The sequence below is a fragment of the Coturnix japonica genome, chromosome 10 (assembly GCF_001577835.2).
Source record: "Coturnix japonica isolate 7356 chromosome 10, Coturnix japonica 2.1, whole genome shotgun sequence".
Taxonomy (NCBI): domain Eukaryota; kingdom Metazoa; phylum Chordata; class Aves; order Galliformes; family Phasianidae; genus Coturnix; species Coturnix japonica.
Genome location: NC_029525.1, coordinates 1,672,156 through 1,690,851, shown reverse-complemented (window position 1 = coordinate 1,690,851; position 18,696 = coordinate 1,672,156). Strand labels below are relative to the sequence as shown.

At 53.6% G+C, this 18,696-nt stretch overlaps 2 protein-coding genes across 3 annotated transcripts; both read left to right on the top strand.

The window, feature by feature from the left end:
- Nucleotides 1-368: 368 nt before the first annotated feature.
- C10H15orf39 (chromosome 10 C15orf39 homolog) lies at nucleotides 369-13,778 on the top strand. Of its 2 annotated transcripts, none has more exons than XM_032446967.1 (4): nucleotides 369-476; nucleotides 9,847-12,445; nucleotides 12,957-12,984; nucleotides 13,196-13,778. In XM_032446967.1, exons 2-3 carry the CDS (start codon nucleotides 9,892-9,894, stop codon nucleotides 12,980-12,982), a joined length of 2,580 nt encoding a protein of 859 aa, XP_032302858.1. In that variant the 5' UTR covers nucleotides 369-476; nucleotides 9,847-9,891; the 3' UTR covers nucleotides 12,983-12,984; nucleotides 13,196-13,778. The 2 variants fall into 2 exon arrangements, with proteins under 2 accessions (XP_032302858.1, XP_015728049.1); XM_015872563.2 differs by lacking the exon at nucleotides 369-476 and adding an exon at nucleotides 7,996-8,261.
- A 105-nt stretch (nucleotides 13,779-13,883) lies between these two features.
- Nucleotides 13,884-18,607, top strand: LOC107318572. Its single transcript, XM_015872562.2, has 13 exons — nucleotides 13,884-13,997; nucleotides 14,287-15,793; nucleotides 15,888-15,946; nucleotides 16,034-16,182; nucleotides 16,422-16,513; nucleotides 16,648-16,706; nucleotides 16,814-16,950; nucleotides 17,026-17,150; nucleotides 17,322-17,380; nucleotides 17,571-17,725; nucleotides 17,801-17,907; nucleotides 18,038-18,160; nucleotides 18,394-18,607. Exons 2-13 carry the CDS (start codon nucleotides 14,300-14,302, stop codon nucleotides 18,436-18,438), a joined length of 2,604 nt encoding a protein of 867 aa, XP_015728048.1. The 5' UTR covers nucleotides 13,884-13,997; nucleotides 14,287-14,299; the 3' UTR covers nucleotides 18,439-18,607.
- The last annotated feature ends 89 nt before the right edge of the window (nucleotides 18,608-18,696 follow it).

Sequence of the window (18,696 nt, the reverse complement as noted above, 5' to 3'; positions counted from 1 at the left end):
GACTGAGAGAAGCTATCTAATCCTCAAATTAGTCTTTGTCCCTTTGTGTCTGTTGGCTGGATCTGTGAGCAGATATGAACTGTGAAGCAAAATGTCACCTGCCTGTCTGTTCTAATCAGGAAGCAGACTGACTGGCCCTGGTGCAAGGCCTGGTGGGTGTTTTCAAAGGGAGTAGAGTCACACTTTGCCTACAACAGTGCTTTCCAGCTTGAAAATTAACCTTCTGGCCTGAAGAAATTGGGAAATCCATGTGACCCCGTGGACCAGGGTAGCCAGGGCTCCCCCATCCCAGCCTTCCATTGGAAATATGAGCCTGTCCCTGCAGAGAATGGGACCAAGATGGGGCGGCTGAACAGATCACTGCAGCAGAGCACTGCTGACTCAGTATTTACAACTAAATCCAGCCAAATTTAAGGCCTGTGGTACAGAACATCCATCTTGCCTGTGAGGACAACCTTCAGGCTACTACACACAAGGTAAGAGGTTATCAGGGTATGTTTGCTTTCCTTATCTATTCCACACAAATAAAAACCTCTCAAACTTTCCCACTTTGGCTCTTCCACTGATGGAGAACTAGGGGTTCTGAGCTGGGAATACAGGCAGAAGGAGCCTGGTGTGAGCAGAGCTGACAGGAGTCCCGGTGTTACAAGAGATGCCTCTTGTATTTCCTTGAGTTTTGTAACAAATGTTTCTCCTCGTTACAAAGAAGCACATGTTGTAGTTGCAACTGGACCTCGTGGGCTCTGCCATGCTATCTCCTGTCGTTCAGGTTGTTTATCCTCCCTCCTTGCCTGTGGTTTGGCAATGCAACAAACCCCGCAGTGTTTCTCATACCGAGCCTAAACACCACGTCCTTGGTGGGAGTGCTGAGCTGTTTGAGATCTGTCTTGCTGTTCTGAGCTGTTCCAGGCACGTTGGCAGGTATCACCCACTTCCCCCAGTGCTGGTGGATGTGTAAAGCATATGCTGCAGAGTACGAACTCTGATAACTGATCAGAAATAATATGCCCTTTTCAGATGAGGAGTTCCATGCTGAATAGCTTAACAGCGCAGATAAGAGGTTGCCATTCAGAAATAATATGTCCTTTTCAGATGAGGAGTTCCATTCTGGATAGCCTGACAGCCCAGATAAGAGGTTGCCTTTGGGGCTAGTTGGGAGGCTAATGGAAGGCTTGGAAAGAATTTGGAGATCCTTGAATACGGAGAGTTGGTCCTTTGTCCTGCAAATGTATGGAGCCTCAATGGCAAGATATCTGAGCAGAGCCTGAGGGGATGAGAGGAAGGCTTCGAAACTGCCTGAGGTGCACAGCACAGACTCACCTGGAGGGATGCTGTGCCCGGTCTGTCTGCTCTAGGCTGCAGAAACAGCGGCTGAATGTGTCACTGAAAGATCCTGCTGTGATGTCAGGTTGGAGGCACGTCCTGATAGCATTACAAGGTAGGATAAGGGCTGCCAAAACCGCCTTTCCTTCAGGGCAAACATAAGAAACAGTTAAGTTCCTCTTTGGAGGCAGAGGACTGAAGCAATCTCCTATATCCACCAATAGCACAGCCACCCATCCCCACCCATTGCAAGGTATGTGCCAGCAGCCCCAGGGCAGAAAACGTTGGCCTGATTTTTGTTTTATTTTATATATATATATATATATATAATTTTATTTTTTTTCTGTGCTAAAACAGCAAAAGAAGCAAACAGTTTCATTCATTCATGCTTTGATTTCATTCATCCTTGTCTCCCACTCCAAGCTCAGCCTCACCCATCTGCTGCTGGGCTTGATGGGGCCTGGAGGAGGGCAGAGATGCCATGGTGCTTTGTGTCTGGATAACCCAGCTTCAGGCAGAGTGTATTGGGCATTGGCATCTGTGAACTGTTCTGCTTTGGGGTGCTTCCCCTTGCTGCCAAAGGTCTGGCCATGGGGATGATGCTGTTCCTAAGCCCCAGCAGCTCCATGTAACATCTCCACCAGCATTTTGGATGGTTTGTGCTGGGGGAGCTCCAGCTGGACTGAAGAACAGCAGCTTTCAGGTGTGTAGTTGGTTTCCTTTGCACCGGGCTGGCTTTATGGCTTTGGAGAACTGCAGTTCACAAACCACAGCGCGATAAGGTTGGGGCAAGAAAGCAAACATCGTCAGCACCAAGGAATGCGATGGAAGGGAGCCCAGATCCTGGCCATGCATCAATTGTGCTGTGACCGCATTGCAACTCAGCCCTGGGCACGAACACCCCCTTTATAAAGGCAGCAGGTTCAGCCGCAGCACACAATGCTGTGGGGTTCCCCATCTGCCCTGGGAAGTCCCTTCTTCTCCCTTCCCTACTAGTGATGCCTGGGGACTTCCCGGCTCAGGGCTCCTTGATTCCCCATGGTGCCACCAGGCTTCAGTAGGGAGCTTTTGGGCTCAGGTCTCTGCAGCTTGAATGGTGGTGATTTTGCATGAGTGATGCTCCGTGGCCCAGCTCTTCCTGCTCTCTGCTCACTCAGGGTGTGAATGTGAAGCCCAGCCCCACCACAGTCGATGAACACGGGTGCTCGCTGCAGCAGAAAGTCAATATTGACTCTCATCCATCGTTTGCATGCGTGGGCATTAAAGTTAACAGAAGCAGAACAGAGCCCACGCTTGGTTCCGATGCTGGGTTTTGTTACGGTGCTTCTTCAAAGCAAAGGAAAAGTAAATGGTTCTGTTGAAGTTGTGAGAGGGGGTCTGGGTGGTCCCCGGGCACACAGCAGCTCCTGTCTGTGCCCTGGGAATGGAAGATGGAGGTGGAGAGGTGGTGTGTTTGTCAGTGATTCACTGACTCAGCCTGGGGATGGACTTGGCTGTGATTTGTTTCTTTGGAAGTCAAAGCTCTTAGAAAAGCCAGATGTCACTGAGAAACTTCTCACCCCTTTCTTCCTGCTATTGCTCCAAACGCATCCTCGTTCTTCTCCCAAAGAAAGCATTGCCGTCCTTCTCCCATGAGCATCCCCATCGCATTCCCCATCACATCCTCCTTGGGGATGGAGATCCCAGGGCCAGGCAGAGAGCAGCACAGAGCATGGGAACTGGTGGCATCTCTGCGGTTTAGAAACTGGAAATAAAGCCTGAAGTGGTTTGAGGGCTTGGCCTTGAAACGAGGAAGGCGGAGGGGGGGTATGGGGAGGAACCAAAACCTGCCTACAAAGGAACTATCGGAGTACAGAGGAGAAGCGAAAGCAGCTGTGATTACTGAAAGCCCACTGGGACGGATGCAGTGCTATCTCGGGCTCTTTCACTTCCCTGTCTGGTCGGCTCTTCTGGCCTTCAGTCTCTCTTTGTGCCCCCAAGATCTCCCAGGGATGGCCAAACCCTCGTCCTTTGAAAGCCTGAAGGGTTTTGGCACAAGGCATTGATGGCTTCTCCTTGCTGCTTTGCCTCACTCACCTCATCCTGCCAGGCTGGGGCCTCCGCTTTGACTAATCCCAGAGGAAAAAGGCAATAAGTGAGGGGAAAGAAAAGCAGGCTTGGGGCTCACAGGGCAGGGAGCTCACAGACAGCGTGGGGTCAGGAGCATTGGAGCAACTCCAGTCCCGAAAGGTGTTTAAATAGAAAGATTGCACACCTGGAAGATTTATTTCATCTTTTAATTGCTTGTTTGTTGACACGGCTCAAGAGCTCTCAGTGAGTGTTTGCTTTGCTGGCTCCATGGCTCCTGAGAAGCAGGACATGCCAGGGCTGGATTTCAATGGGGATGAAGTCCCCAAGAGCCGTGTTTGGGGCTCCCCATTTCCTTGGCACCACCATCCCATGGTGACAGGTATATCCCACTCCATGCATTAGGTGGTTCAGGGCTTTGGGGCTGTTCTGGGTGGCCCCTATCTCCCTGTCCTTGTACAGGGCCACCCCAGCACAGCTGGGAGCCATGAGATCCATATCTGGGCTCAGCATCCCTTCTCAGAGTGGAGAAGGGAAGAGGTCCTTAAAGATAAGGAGCTGGGGACTGCAGATAGAGGTGCCCATCACACCCAAAGTAAGCTGGAGGTGATAGCAGAAATGAGGAGGACAGATGATGGGTGTTCCCAAGGTATTCCCCCAAATCTCCCACCTCTAGGGAGATCTTGGGGCACTCAAGAGGAGCTGATGGGTGCTGAGGGCTGTGCTGCTCACACTGCTTTTACAGGGGAGGATGATGATGGGCACTGAACCAGCCACCATCTTATGGCCATCCAGTGATGGTATCACCAAGCTCTGTCCCATAGAGACAAATGGTGTTTATAGGGCATCCTATGCCTAACCCAACCCCAGGACACTCAGTGACCTGCTTGGAGAAGGTATAGGAGATGTTTGGAGAAGGTGAGGAGTGAGGAAGAGGTCAGACCAGCTGACCAGGAAGCATCTGAGATGGCCTCAGGTGTGATGGGAGGGCTGAAGGCTATGGGGAATTTTACCCTCACGTTGCAGGGCACTGGGGGAAAAAATCTCTCATCAGAAAGCTTCCTGGTGGAGCAGGCTTGAGCTTGAGCTCCTGCCAAGGGATGAGATGCGTTGGGATGGAGCTGGATTCAGCCAGCGTGGCTGGAAGCAGTGGTGGGATGGCCGTCGTTGCACATGGTCAATACGGTTTCACTTGCTCATCATGGCTTGGAGCTCAGAGGTCCGAGGTGGGCACCTAAGAGATGGGAATCACCTCATAGAGAGCTGCTGGGACCATGTTCCTAACATGGATATTCTGCTGCAGATGGGAAAAGTGATGGGTTTTATAACAATGAAGAGTCCCAAACCCTGGGCTGGGATTTACCTACACTGATGAAAGGTCTGGAAACCCAGGACCTGCTGTGTTGTGCACTGGGCTTCTCAAAGCAGAGCAAATGAAAGCCAGCCCCTTAATTATCTGCTCAGGGACAAAGGTTGTGGTTTTGGGCTGCCCCTCTTGCATGGAGACACCAAAACACTGATGAAACAGCCTTGTGAGACAGCAGGACGTGTCACATCAAAGCCGGGTTTGCTTGAAATTCTCCAAGACAAGAGAACTGCCCAAACCTTTTCCCACCTCTTGGCACCTGCCTCCAAAAGCAAATATCTTGTGGCTTTGCTGTCTTTCTTTCTTATGGCTTTTATTCCATCCTCCCCCAGAACCTTATTGATTTTTCCACCCGACCCTGATCCTTCACCCACATTTGTGTGCACCTGGGTGCACTTTGCCAGCATCTGGTCTGTCCCTGTCCCACTTGGCAGCGTGGTACCCAGCAGGAGCCCTGTTTTCCTTCAGGTGACTTCTGCCTTATCTCTCCAAGGCTTTTCACCTGATTTCTTACGTCAGAGGTGCTTTTGGAGCTGGTGAGACCAGCAACCTTCCACCCAGGAGATGGGTGCCTGTACTTTGGGCTGTGAATCCCTTCCAGGTGACCCCTGAGCCCCACAATGTGACATAACCACAGCTATGGGATCCCTCCACCATCCCCTCTCCACACATTTCCCAGCAGAAAGATGTGGGAGCTGGCAGGTGAGCTCCAAAGCCACCAACGTGATGACAGAGGGATGGAAGAGAAGAGCTCGGATCCCAAACCACAATGTTGGAGCAGCTCCAGCATCCCAAACCTGAATCTGAAACACTGTGCTGGGCACTGCCAAGAGCTTCGATCATTTGTTATTATTTTTTCCTTCCGGGCACTGAAAATTGCTGCGTGGGATGGAGATTTGGAGGTGATTGATGGGTTTCTGGTGCTTGCCAAGTTGCTGTTTTCTTTTTATGGGCATTCAACACCTGGGCCTGGAGAGCTGATGCCCTGTGGAAGGTGCTCCTGTTGGATTTGTGTGGACAGCAGAATTCCCTACCTTGGCTTTTTGGGTTAAAATGAATCTTTCTAGGCAGGACAGAGGTGCAGAGCCATTGGACGTCCCACCCCAGCCCAATCCATTTCAACAAGGCCAGATAATGGCCATAAAGCCAAGGCTATGGAGCATCCTCACATCTTGGGAAGGGCATGTAGCTGTGGGTGCCACCAGGCTCAGCACCCAAGGTGTGCAGTGATGCTGGGTGGAAGTCAGTGGGGTTTTCCAGCAGGGAATGCCACCTCATTTCTCCTCTGCTGGGGATTTTCCATGGAGCTTCATGGCGTGGAAACACACCCAGGCATGGAAAAAGCCCAGGAGGGAAGAAAGAAGACAGGAAGTTACTTGGCCAAGAGGGCTTGGCAGGGTCCCAAGGCAAGGAATGGTGTTGGGTTCATACACAGCACCCTCAGCACTGTATGTGGGCTGGGATCCCAAACTTGTTCTTTTACCCTATGTTTAATGATAATCTGTTTAATACCCTCCATTTGATCTCCATCTTAAGAGGAACTGGGACAGAAAGGAGAGGGGAGGTACTGGCTCCTGTGCAAAAGGGGGTGGAGTAGGATGGAAAAAGACATCAGGGATGGGTCCAGAGAATATGGGATGGTTACTCCCTGTTATGCAAGATCTAGGGCAGACAGCTCTGGGGTGGCTTCCTATATTCTACCTCATTGGCTTTTCCTTCATGGAGGGATCTTGATTCTGGGACGGGGCTGCCAAAATTCTCCTTGCTATGGGAAAATAATAGGGTTGGGAAAGAATCACCTAATGCAGTGATGTGTTGTGTCTCTTGGGGAATTACAACCACTTGGCTGTTGCTGGGGGGATATCTCATTATCTGCGGTTAATTATCTAGAGATAATGACTCCTGCATCTATAATGATGCTTTTCTGGGTCCTGTTTGCTATCCTAGGGGAGGATGCGTGAGTGCAAAGAGAGAAGCTCAGTGCCATGGGGTGCCTCATCCAGAGGTGTTCCCCATCCACCAACATCAGCCCTCCAGGACCTCCCCATACCCAAAATAATGGGGCCCTGAGGGGCTCGTTGAAGGCTCCGAGCCCTTGGGGAAGGGGAAGAGCTCCCTGGAGTGCAGCAGTCTCACTGCTCACCTTACATGATGCAACCCCTCCATCCTCCATGGGAAATGTGCAGTGTGTGCATTAAGAGCAGCTGCATGGCTCTCCGGCTCCAATTAACCTGATAATTAGAGCTTCATCCAGGCCATTGCTGCCTCCAGGGGTGCCTCCAAGGGGAGAGCTGCTAACAAGGCGATAAGCTCCAGGATGGTGTCACCACCACCAGCGGGGTGGGATGGGAAGGACAGGGCCATACCAGAGAGAGAGTTTGAATTTTTGTTTCAGTTTCAGGTTAAATTATCCCAAAATCTCCAGGAGGAAACAAAACCCTCCAAACATGGTCTTCTGCATCACCATCCCAGCACCATTTGGCCATGCACCGCATCACCGTGAGCATCAGAGCATCACCGTCCAGAGACTGTGTCCTCCCATATCACTTGTCTTTGTAATAGTGATAATATATATTTACTAAAAAACTATGATTTGGGGTTTTTTACCCCCAAACCCACCCACATTAGGGAGAATGAGCTGTTTCAGGAGGGACATGATATGGAGAGTAATGTGTAATAAATCATTGTAGAAAACATACCCCCTGGATATTAGAGAAGTGCTGAGAGCCACTTGTTGCACGTCACACCATGTAAATGTCTTTGAAGGAGGGAAATGGTATTAGAGAGATTACAGGGGAAGGAAAACAGACTCAGAGGAACGAGAGCTGCTAAGAAATCTGGGGGTAATAGTGGAAGATTTGGGTACGATTTAGTTGGATAGATGCTCTCAAAGGTCTTTTCCGACCTCAGTGATTCCATGGCTCTGTGACCCAGCAGGCTGGCGCTCAGGCAGAGCGTGCCCTCCCCTTGCAATGAGAGGAGTTCTCTTCCCTTAAAACTTTCCCCATTGAACTCGAAGCCAAAAGGAGAACTGGAGTGAGGAAGAGCATTCCTGGCGCAGCGCTCAGCTGATAGGGATTATCTGTTCCACCAACAGTCTGAGTGTCCAGAGTGGCAAAACCCACCACCAATGTTGTTTTTTTTTTACGACTGTAAATCCAAATAATGAGCTTTGATCTCCCGTTTCCTAAAAGCTGGCCGAGTTCCATCGCATTTCCTATGAATGAAACCACAGCCCGGAGCCCGGAGCCCAACACTCAGCCGTGAGCCCTCGGCCACCTACATCCCCGATGGGGCTCCGGCACCGGGGGTGGCAGAGCCCCAACGCGCTCAGCGCACGTGTGGTGGGGCCGCCCCCTCCTCCCCCCTCCTCCGGCCGCCTCCTCCTCCTCCTCCTCCCACTTCCTCCGCACAATGCGAGCAGCAGAGCGGGGCAGCAGCACCGTGCCGGGCCCCCCCGGCCGCCCCCTCCCCACTGCGGCCCCGTAAGATGCGGCTCCGCCAGGTGAGTGCGGGACAGCGCTCGGCACTTCGGCTCCGAACCCCCTCTCCCCTTGGGTTGCTGCGGGACAGCTCTTGCTTAAGGAATCCGGGTTTGGGTTGCAGGCTTTTACCCATTTATGGCCGGTGTAGAGCATGTGGCTGCTGCACAGGGCTGGTAGGTTTGCATTTTATTTCTTCCCGCTGTAAAACGCTGCTTCGGTGACCCCCAGCTGTTTTGCCATCCGTGCGCAGCGTTGGGAGCGAGCTGCAAAGTGAAACTCCCGATGGGTTCCAGCAGCAGACAGGCTTTGCTTTAGGACCCGGAGTCGGTAGGGGATATCGGGGAGGTGACGTCCTCGGCAGCACCCAAGGGATCCACGCCGTGTCCTCTTCTCTGTAGGCTGAAACGAAGGTGGTGGTGGGGTCACCGTCCCTGGAGGTGTTTGGAAATGTGGCACTGAGGGATGTGCTCAGCGAGCACCATGAGGTGGGGTTGGATTGGATGATCTTCGTGGTTTTTTCCAACCTTCCTGATTCCCTGTGCTGGGAGGGGTGATTTAAGGATGGATTTGAGGCTGGGGGGGATGCGAGCATTGGCGTTGCCCGCCGTGGGATGGTTGCACAATGGGTTTTCTTTGTAGATGGCTGCATTTAAGGGAAAGGGGAAAAGGAAGCGCAGAAATGGGGTGAGTCACGATATTTGAGTGCTGTGTCCATCCCGAACGTTGGCACAATGTGGGGGAAAGGGGGAAAACCCCAACCCTTGTTGCACGTGGAGGTGGCACCTTTGGCTCTGCCTTCTGCTGGATGCAGCCTCCCACCCTGCAGGGCTCCTCTTGCCTTTCTGTGTTTGCCCTCCCCTCAATCTGTCATCCCAAATGTCCCTGTGTTGGGACCTGCAGCAGCACCAAGGGACATGAGGGGGGAAACACGTTCCCTCCCCAACCTCATCCGTAGATCCAAGCCCCTTTCACAGCAAAGCCACCGAGCTCCAGTCCCCTTATCTACCCCAGCAAGCCTGCCCCGCTATCGGAGCCATTTCCCCTTCTGCGGACAGGGCTTTTATCTTATCTCCACGCTCTCTTCCTCCATTTCCTTCTCTGTTTCTCTGCTGATTCTTGCCGCAAAAAGAAAGAAAATAATAAGAGGGGGTGGAGAAGAGGTGAGATCCCACCACGCTGAGCCCATCTGTGGGCCTGGAGGCTGCTGGGGGGGGGGTTCCAAATGGAGCTGGTCCGTGCTTTGGGGATGGCAGGGGATGCCTGGGGGTGTTTGGGTGCATGGAGGGATGCTCAAGGCATCTCGGTGGGATGCCCAGGAGATCCTGGGGGATGTCTGCTGATGCTCCTGGGTGCATGGAGGGATGCACGGAGAGATGCTCAAGGCGTCTCAATGGGATGCCCAGGAGGAGCTGATGATGGTGATGGTGAGGAAGGTCGGGCAGTGATGCAATGGTCTGCCGGCTCCACCTGCTGGCACACAGCGCCTGGTGCTGCAGGTCCCACCCCGAACCACAAGACACCAAAAGGGTACAAATAACTTCAGGAAAGAGAGAGGTGAATGCAACCTGCTGTGTCTGACCTGTTTTCTCCCTTCTCCCCACCCAGGAAGGCCAGCTGAGCTCTCCCATTGCACACCTCGGTGGAGTATAGATGGCCTCAAAACGTCACTCGGAGCCTCTGGATGCCGTCCCTTTTCACAAGCTACCTCGGCTGGAGGCCGAGCCTGACCCAGGCGTCCCCTCCATGCTCTGCAAACCCAACCCTGCACCCACAGCCAGCCCTGAGACCCACCTCGGCTACAACGGCTCCTACTTCTCCTGCCCACAGACGGAGAGACAGCTCCTGCACTGCCTGCTCCTTCAGCCCCACAGCCCTATGGGCAGGCCGAGTGCTGAGCAGGGCAAGAATCACCCCATGTGGGACCCCCTGGTGGCACAAGACAGGTGGTCCAGCCAGCAGGGCCACCCCTTCCCACTGAGGAAGCCACCAGCCATTCCCAAGCCCGTGTATGCAGCCCCACTTTGCTTCTCACCGCTGAGCTCCCAGGGAGGTGATACCCTGCAGAGGGGTCTGGGCGCCATGTCTGCTGTGCCTCCACCTTCCCCTGTCACCCTCCCCCATTATTACACTGCCTTTGAGAAATACCATGGTCCCCCTGCTGTGCATGACCAGGGGAAGGCACCTGGAATCCCCACCTTCATCCCAGACCCCTGGATGAAGGTGCACTGGGAGCATCCCTCTGCTTGCTACCCACAGCCCCCCTACCCGCAACCTGCAGGCTCCTTCTACAAAGCTTTCAGCTTCACAGTGAATGGGAAATCTCCCCCTTTTCCCAGAACTTACCTTAAACCCCCAGACCTCCTGAGACACCATCCCAGTCCCTCAGATGGCTTTGTGTCACGGCTGGCTGCACCAGCCACGTTGCCTCCACTGAAAGCAATGGGACCACCAAGGGATCCTGAGCCTCCACCTCTGCATCCAGCCAGGTACCTGCATCCAAATCCTGGACTGGCCTTCAGCCCCGTGGATGCTGCGTTATTCACTGAGCATCACAGCGATGGGAGAACGGCACCACTGGATGCCCATGGAAGGAGGGTGGTGACGGGGCACAGCAGCGCCTTCCACCCCATCCACACCCCACAGAAGACACCTGTTGGGCTGTTGGGGCCATTTCCCAAAGGAGAAGATGGTTACAGTCTGGATAAGGCTATGATGGCCAACCCTGTCCCCTGCCAGCAGCAGGAGGTCAAAGGTGGGGTTGGGGAAGCCACCAAGGGGCACTTCACCCCTTGTGGGGCCATTTTTCCCCAGGAGAGGCCGAGGGACCGATGGAGCAGTGATGTGTCCCCTCCTTCCCCACCGATGCCAGTGATCAAAATGGTCTTCAGCCTGGCGCCTTACAGGGAGTATCTGGAGGGGATGGAAGGCTCCACTGATGTCCCCAACGAGCACCCACGAGGGGTCACACCACCCCAGAATACAAGCAGCTGTTGGGAGCCTGCTGGCATCAAGGTGACATCCATCTCGCTGCGTGGGGAAGGGGAAAACTGTCACCAAAAGATCCCTGAGGGTCCCAAGACAAAGCTCGTGTCCCCAAAGCCACCGGCAGGACTTCAGGACAGCGGAGGGGAACCAACCCCTGGTGATGTGGCATTGGACTTGAGCTTGAAGAAGAGCCTGGTGACAACAGGGAGCACCCACACAGAGGGGATGTTGGACCCAGGGGAGAAAGAGGGGACACTGGGCTTGGTGGAGGCGGGTGAGGACACCAATGTGCCACCACAGCTGGTGGGGGTGGGTGCGGACACCAAAGCCCAGGTGCCACCCAGCCAAGTTGAGGTGGGTGAGGACACCAAAGCCCAGGTGCCAGTGCAGCTGGTGGAGATCAGCTCTAGGGACAGGAGTCACTTCCAGAGCTCCGCCGCCTTCATGTTCAAGAAATACAAGATCCTGAAGTCCTGGGGATCCGCCTGTGCCCCCCAGCCCAGCTCCCCACCTCACACGTGGCAGGGGTCTCCCAGCACCTCTGTCCCACAGGAGCCTTTCCACAACCCAAAGCACGTGGACATGTCACCAGTGCTGCCCCAAGCCCCCCTGCCCACCCCCTGCCACATCCCAGCCCAGCCATGCGTAGCCAACCAGGGTTTCTCTGCCTTGCACATGTCCCTGTGCAGCATCATCTCATGCTCAGTGTCCGCGTCCTCCCCGGAGCTGCTGCGGGACTGGCTGCGGAGGACAGAGCCAGGAGAAACATTGGCAGAGACACCCACATCCCTTCCTAAAACCAAAAATGGCTCCAAACACCCTGAGCCTCAGGAGCCCCTGAAAGGCAAGGAGATCTGGCTGGCATTCCGGAACGCAGCCACGCTCCTCAGCAAGCTCCTGGCTCAGCTGGAGACCTTCACCTTCACCTGCAAGTGCCCCTTTCCCTATGTGTTGCGGGCAGGTGCCATCTTCATTCCCATCCACGTGGTGAAGGAGAAACTCTTCCCTGAGCTTCCCGGGGCTTCTGTGGACCAGGTGCTGCAGAAGCACAAGGTAGAGCTGCGTCCCACCACACTCTCTGAAGAGAAGCTTCTGAGGGAGCTGGAGCTCAAGAGCTGCACCTCACGCATGTTGAAGCTCCTGGCTCTCAAACAGCTCCCTGACATCTACCCAGACCTGCTGAACCTCCTGTGGCACCACTCCATTCAGCAGCAGCTCGGTAGGTAGCAGGGTGATCCCCATCCCTTCCCTGTGGGGCTTGGAGAAGGATATCCCACTAAAACCCATGGGTTCCCTACTAAAACCCAAGGTTGCCCTACTACAACCCAAGAGTTCCCATTAAAACCCAACGATTCCCCATTAAAACCCAAGGTTTCCCATTTAAAACCCAAGTATTTCCCATTAAAACCCAAGGATTTCCCATTAAAACCCAAGGTTTCTCCACCAGAGCCCAAGTATTTCTCATTAAAACCCAATGGTTCCCCACTAAAACCCAAGGATTCCCCATTTAAAACCACAAACGCTGTCACTAAGACCTAAAGATGCCTCATTAAAACCTAAGGATGCCCCTACCACAAATCAAGGGTCCTCCATTCAAAACCCCCGAGCTTCTCCCAAGAAAACCCAGCTCCTTCATCCAAGGAGGCTGTCAGGAATGGGACCATTCCACTCTGCCCTTGTGTCCCTGTTGCTACAACTGGAGGCATCACCAACAACTTTGTGTCTTACAGGGTCGAGGTCGGATGTTGGCCAGTAGAGGTGAGTTCATTGTTATGCATTTATTGATGCTTTCATGTATTTATACCCATATTACACTGAATGGGGCTTGGGGTGGGGATTTGTGCCTGGGAGGTGACAACACTTAAGACCCCAGTTCTATGCAACCTACTGCCTTCCTGTTATGGGTTTGTTGTCCTTTAGTTCCATTTGACCTCTTTCATGCTAATTTATACTTGTCTTTTTTATTCAGCAACTTGACTTTGTCCATTGACTGCACCAGACCACAGCACAAGGAGCGACGGTGTGGGGCTGAGAGCTTCAGTCCTGCCTGGGAAAGGGGCTGCAAAGAAGATCTGAAGGACAATTAATAACACAAACACCCCTCAAATGCTTCAGACACCCAGGAAACGCACCCAGGACAGACAGGCTGCCTTTCCCCCACCTCATGGTCTAGAACCTTACAGCTCCATGCTCAGGCCTTGCAAGCAGATGAGGAACAAGTTCTGATGAGGGTTATGTTATAATTATTTTTTTCACTACAGGAGTATTTATTTTAAGCTAAGAATATGGAGAAAAAGGGGGAAAAAAACCAAACCAAATCTATACCCCTGATTTTTCTTAGCCAAATAGGGTCTCTCCCAGCACGGGGAGGCTGCTGCTTTAAAGGAGGTTGGAAAGCAGTGTTTGTTGATAAGCCTGTAATGTGGTTTTATATACTGATAGACCAATGCATAAAGTCCCAGGGAATGAAGTTATGTTGCCTTATTTAATGTTTTGTAAGACTGTGGGTCTCCAGAAGCACCTCACCTCATTAAAGGGCTCATTTTCTAACACTGTGCTTCAGTCTCAGCTCACTAGCTACAACAGAACTTTCCTAGGGGCAAAATCCCCTTGATTTAATAAGGGCTGGACCCAAAGGCTCTAATAGATTGCTCAGCTGGGGAGGTGCTGATGGGCTAATGGGGGCCAGCTGGAGCCAAGGGCAACTGAAATGGGATAAAAGCAGAGGGCTTGGGTAGGTGGTGTGGAGTTTTCTCTTCTTGCTTTGTCAGGTGGGTTGGGGTTGGGGTTGGGTTGGGGTTGGGTTGGGGTTGGGTTGGGGTTGGGGTTGGGTGGGTTGGGGTTGGGGTTGGGGTTGGGGTTGGGGTTTGGGGTGGGGTTGGGGTTGGGGCGGGGTTGGGTTGTTGGGGGTTGGGGTTGGTCGGTTTGGCGGTTGGGGGTTGGGGTTGGGGTTGGGGTTGGGGTTGGGGTTGGGGTTGGGGTTGGGGTTGGGGTTTTAATGGTGTCCTATATGGGAAGCTGGTAGGAACTCACTGAAGTTCCTCTTGCTCCTCTTTGCAGCTGTGCTGTCCTTATGGGCTCTCCAGAGCCAAGCTGCAGGGTGGTACCACCAGGCCCTGCAGGTGCCACATCTTGGTGGTGCAGAAGGATGTTTTGTGGCCGTAGGGGCACAGCCCAAGCTCTGTGTCCTGCTTATGGTGGGCTGCGATGTAGGGCTGTCCTGGTGCTGGCTGTTTGCTTGTCCATCACTGTTCTGCCCCATATCCTGGGCTCACTGGTGGCCTTGTCCCCTGGTGCCTCATACAAGAGCAGCAGCCTGGTGGCACTACATAGGGATCTGCTTGGCCAGTCCAGGAGGTCACAGGTGGTTGCTGAGGGCACAGTGGGGCACTTTCATGGCAAAGAGGATTTATGCAATAGGACAGATACTGAGAGCCTGGCAACTCCATCTGGGACCGCAACACCAGGGCTGGGCACTGACAGCATGACTTCATCCAACCCACCTGCATCCAGCAGCTTCTCCCACATCCAGAATGAGACTCTTGATGTTGCAACCCCAACAAGGAGCCAAAGACTGGAGCAAACTTCCCAGCTGGAGACCCTTCTAGATGTGTCCTCAGTACTGCCAACAGCAGGGACATCCAGCTGGGATGGATCCCATCCTAGCACTGTGTGGGCATCTGCTGTCACACCTGGAGGAGCAGAAGTTGCTCTGGTGGTGGGCACCATCGGAGCTGAGGTTCTGGGAAATGGACCTGAGCTTACAGGCATCGTTTCATCGTTGTCTCCTAGTGCTGCATCTGATGGTGTCAGCCATGTGCTGGCTTCATCCCTTCCTACAGAGGGGCTCAGGGGCTCTGCTGTCACCTTTGAGGAACCCAGTGATCCATTCCCTGCACACCAGGCTGGCCCATCGCTCACTGAAGCTCCTTCTGTCCCCGTGTGGATGTGGTTCCCCAGCACCACAGCTTCTACTGAGGCTGGGGAAAGCCTGACATCTACTGCTACCACCCCACAGCCTGGAGCCACCAAAGCCCTGTGTCAGCATGGAGCAGCTGCTGGGGTTTCCTGGTATCCAAAAGCAGAAGATGTGACCCAGGGCTCCCCAGTGGGGCTGACCACCCAGATGCCATCCCCAGCAGCACCTCCAGAGTACACTCTGGGCTCTGTGCATCCTCCCAGCTTCAAGCCTCCTGCAGTAGGACCTAGTACCAGTTCTCCATCCTCAACCTACCTGCCAGCTTCCATTGCTATCTCTCATGCCCCAACTAAGCCAACACTGCTTACATCTGCTGCTCATCCTAAGTCTAGCCCTTCTCTTGCCACCTCCCAGCACCCCTTTGCAGACGGAGATGATGTTCCCAAGGCCACCAGCTGGGTGGTAGGAGAAGCCTTCACTACAGAACAACTTGTGAGAACTGTGGGCAATGCTGGATCCATGGTGACAAAGATCCCTGTGCATACTCTGCCCTTGAGCTTCAGGCTCTTGGGTATTGCCTTCACTAGAGACCTAAGCAAAAAGTCTTCGAGGAGCTACAAGGAGCTGGAGAAAGAAGTGAGGATGATGGTGAGTGTGGGCTGAGCCCTCTGGGTTTGCTTAGGGGTGATGGGTGAAGCATGAATACAGGAGCCTCTCACCACCAGCTGCTTCTCTATTCCAGCTGCACCAGATACTGTCCACCTATGATACCTTCCTGCAAGCAAATATCCTTGGGTTTACGTGAGTAGGGTTGATTAGGGTTGATGAGATGGGAGCTATACCAGGGCTGTGCAGACCCAAACCTTGGGACCTTCTTCTTGCCCTCAGGAATGGCTCAGTGCTGGTGCAAGCACAGGCTGTGTTCCAGGTGGAGGCTCCCAGCATCTCCCACCTCATCCGCACACTGGTGGCAGGGGCAAGGAGAGGGCATGATGCCTTCAGCTGGTGGCTGGAGCCCCATTCCATCAGCTCCAATGGTAAGCAGAGCAGCCACCACTCAATGTCCTCCCTGTGCATTGATAGAATCCCAGACCCATGTGGTGGAGGTCTCAGGCTTCCCCTAACTTCCCATCTGATTCTACCCTTGATCTGCTTGTGGGAAGCTGCACAGCTTGATCCTTCCCACCACCCTGGTGCTGGCTTTGGTATAAGATCAGGGCTTGATGTGTCTCCCAAAGAAAACATGGGTATTGAATGGCCTTCTCAACTCTTTCAGGTTTCACATTGGAGAGCCTGGACCCTGAGAAGCTGTCCATCTCCTTCACAGTGCTGGGTGGGATGGAGCCTGCAGAGAGGCTGGTTGGTGAGGTATGGTGGGCCTGGATGGTTCCCCCACGCCAAGTGGGTTGGAGCAGAGTGATGGCTTCTCAACTGGAGCTTGTCAGAAAGTGAATGCTCTGCTCTGAGGCTGGGGATGAGCTCATCTCCTCCTCTTCCTGCAGGTGATGAGGTCTCTTGGTGCCCTCTACCCTGTGAGGAACGTCACTGTTGGCCAGCTCAGGTATGGCAAGCAGCTGCCTAAATATTGGCTTTTCTCTATGACTGTTACGGCCATGAGCAGATCAGCAGGACAGGGGAAGGCCTTACTTAGAGCATCTCTCCTCACAGAAACATCAATGGGGACCTGGAGGTGGCTGGGGACATCTACCTGGACACCACCACTCATGCCAACACCACTGCAGTCCTGCAGGCACTGACTGCTCTTGCCTTGTGCTCTGTGGACCTGAGCTCGCTCTCAGTGCAGGGTGAGGATGCTGTTCCTATGGGTGATGGTACTGGTGGCTGTTTCTGCTCACCTTGCTCTCCTCTTACCTCCCCAGGGACCAGGCTGCAGCTGCAGGTTTACCCATTCTCCTTCCTGGTCACCAACCGGCGTTACAGTGGGGAGCTGCTGGATCCACTCACTGCTGAGCACCAGGAGCTCAGGAGGGCTCTAGGAAATGTGGTAAGTGGAGAAGAAATGGGGTCCTCCTCAGTGGTGGAGGAAGGGCTCTGCTTTGGGGTGTCCCCATAAACAGCAGCAGTTGTCACCTCCCTGACTGGGGTCGTACAGATGGGGTGTCTTCCTGTTTGTGGCTGGGGAGTGATGGGATGCTGAGCAAAGTTTTTCTTCTAGGTGGCAAAAGCACTGAGAGACAACGAGAGCTTCCTGCAAGCAGTGATAAGAGGATTCCTGTGAGTGAAAGGGATGGTGAAAAAGATACGAGCTTGGGGAGGTTTTGTAGGCATCACTTCCAGACCCTGGGCTGCCCTTTGCATCCTAAGGAACAGATGCAGACTTAACAGCCTCACTGAGCTGGGAGCTGTGGAGACTCATTAGGACCAGCTGATGCTGAAGCTCATCCCAACCTTCTCCCAACCACAGGCCTGGCACCCTGCTGTGCCATGGGGATGTGGTGTTCCAGCCCCCCGCTCCCAGCAGCCTGGAGGTCCTGGAGGCTCTTGTTCTTGCAGTTGGGCCAGACAAGGCTTTGGCTGACTCAGACTTCCAGGTGGATCCATTCTCTATTTCTATAGGAGGTGAGTGAGCATCCTTTGAGGGGGTGGGAACAGCAAACCCAAATTAAGAGTGCTAACACCTCTGTTCCACTCCAGAGGAAACCCTGGAGCCCCCTCCTGCCCCTGGCTTTCCTGAGTACGGCGTGGCCATCATAGTTGTGTGTAGCCTCATCATCATCACCATTTCTGTCATCCTACTGGTGGTAAGGGTGATGTCCATCTCCTCTGTGGGATGAGGTCCTGGTGGGTGTAAGGGCTGTGGTGCTGAACTTGTGTTAAAGAGGGACTTGAGGGATTTCTGGAGGTACCACTGCACTCCTCTTTTCCCCCCAGTGCCTGAGGAACAAGAGGTTTGGCTGGAGCGATGTGGCCATCCTGTGGGACAGGAGAGACCCTGAAGCAGGGACACAGACCCTTGAAATGGAGAACCAGGGGTTCTGGACAGCCTCTGATGAGGTGAGTGGCCTTTGTGGGGGTAAATGGTCCTTGGGTTGGTTTATTGGAACAACGGCCTGGGAACTCAGTAGGTTGCTTTGTCACATCTCAGTAGCAGTACAGGTAGATGAGCCTGTACAATGGGTCTGGTGGGGGTTTGAGCTTCCTGAGCCCCCTTTGTGGCCGTTGAAAGGGATGTGGCTCCTGCTGGGAGCTCTGGAGCTCACAACTACTTCTCCCCTTCCTGCCTTCAGGTCACTGAAGAGATTCATGAGCAGAGGGAATCTGCGGCCTGTTGAGAGGATGATGTGCAGCTGTGGGGCCTGAAGCAGAACCAGAGTCTGTTTGGGTGGGAGGAATACTGAGAAGCTGTTCTGCTCAGCCTCTGCTTTGGGATGTTCTCTGATTATAGCGTAAGGAAAGATTAATTTGTATGTTTAACTTTAATAAACCCTTTATAAACTATCACAGCCCGCTCTGACTTTGCCATAGGGTGGGGTTGGGGGGCACAGACTGATGACTATGGGGTCACTCCCCCTTCCCCTTCCCCTTCCCCT

What these genes read in the sequence shown, in the direction of transcription:
- C10H15orf39 (XM_032446967.1), top strand. Translation starts at nt 9,892, where the DNA reads ATGGCCTCAAAACGTCACTCGGAGCCTCTGGATGCCGTCCCTTTTCAC. An exon ending in CTCCATTCAGCAGCAGCTCG is followed by an intron (nt 12,446 to 12,956) that starts GTAGGTAGCAGG and finishes TGTGTCTTACAG; the next exon opens with GGTCGAGGTCGGATGTTGGC.
- LOC107318572 (XM_015872562.2), top strand. Translation starts at nt 14,300, where the DNA reads ATGGGCTCTCCAGAGCCAAGCTGCAGGGTGGTACCACCAGGCCCTGCA. An exon ending in GTCACTGTTGGCCAGCTCAG is followed by an intron (nt 16,707 to 16,813) that starts GTATGGCAAGCA and finishes CTCTCCTCACAG; the next exon opens with AAACATCAATGGGGACCTGG. An exon ending in GGAGGGCTCTAGGAAATGTG is followed by an intron (nt 17,151 to 17,321) that starts GTAAGTGGAGAA and finishes TTTTTCTTCTAG; the next exon opens with GTGGCAAAAGCACTGAGAGA.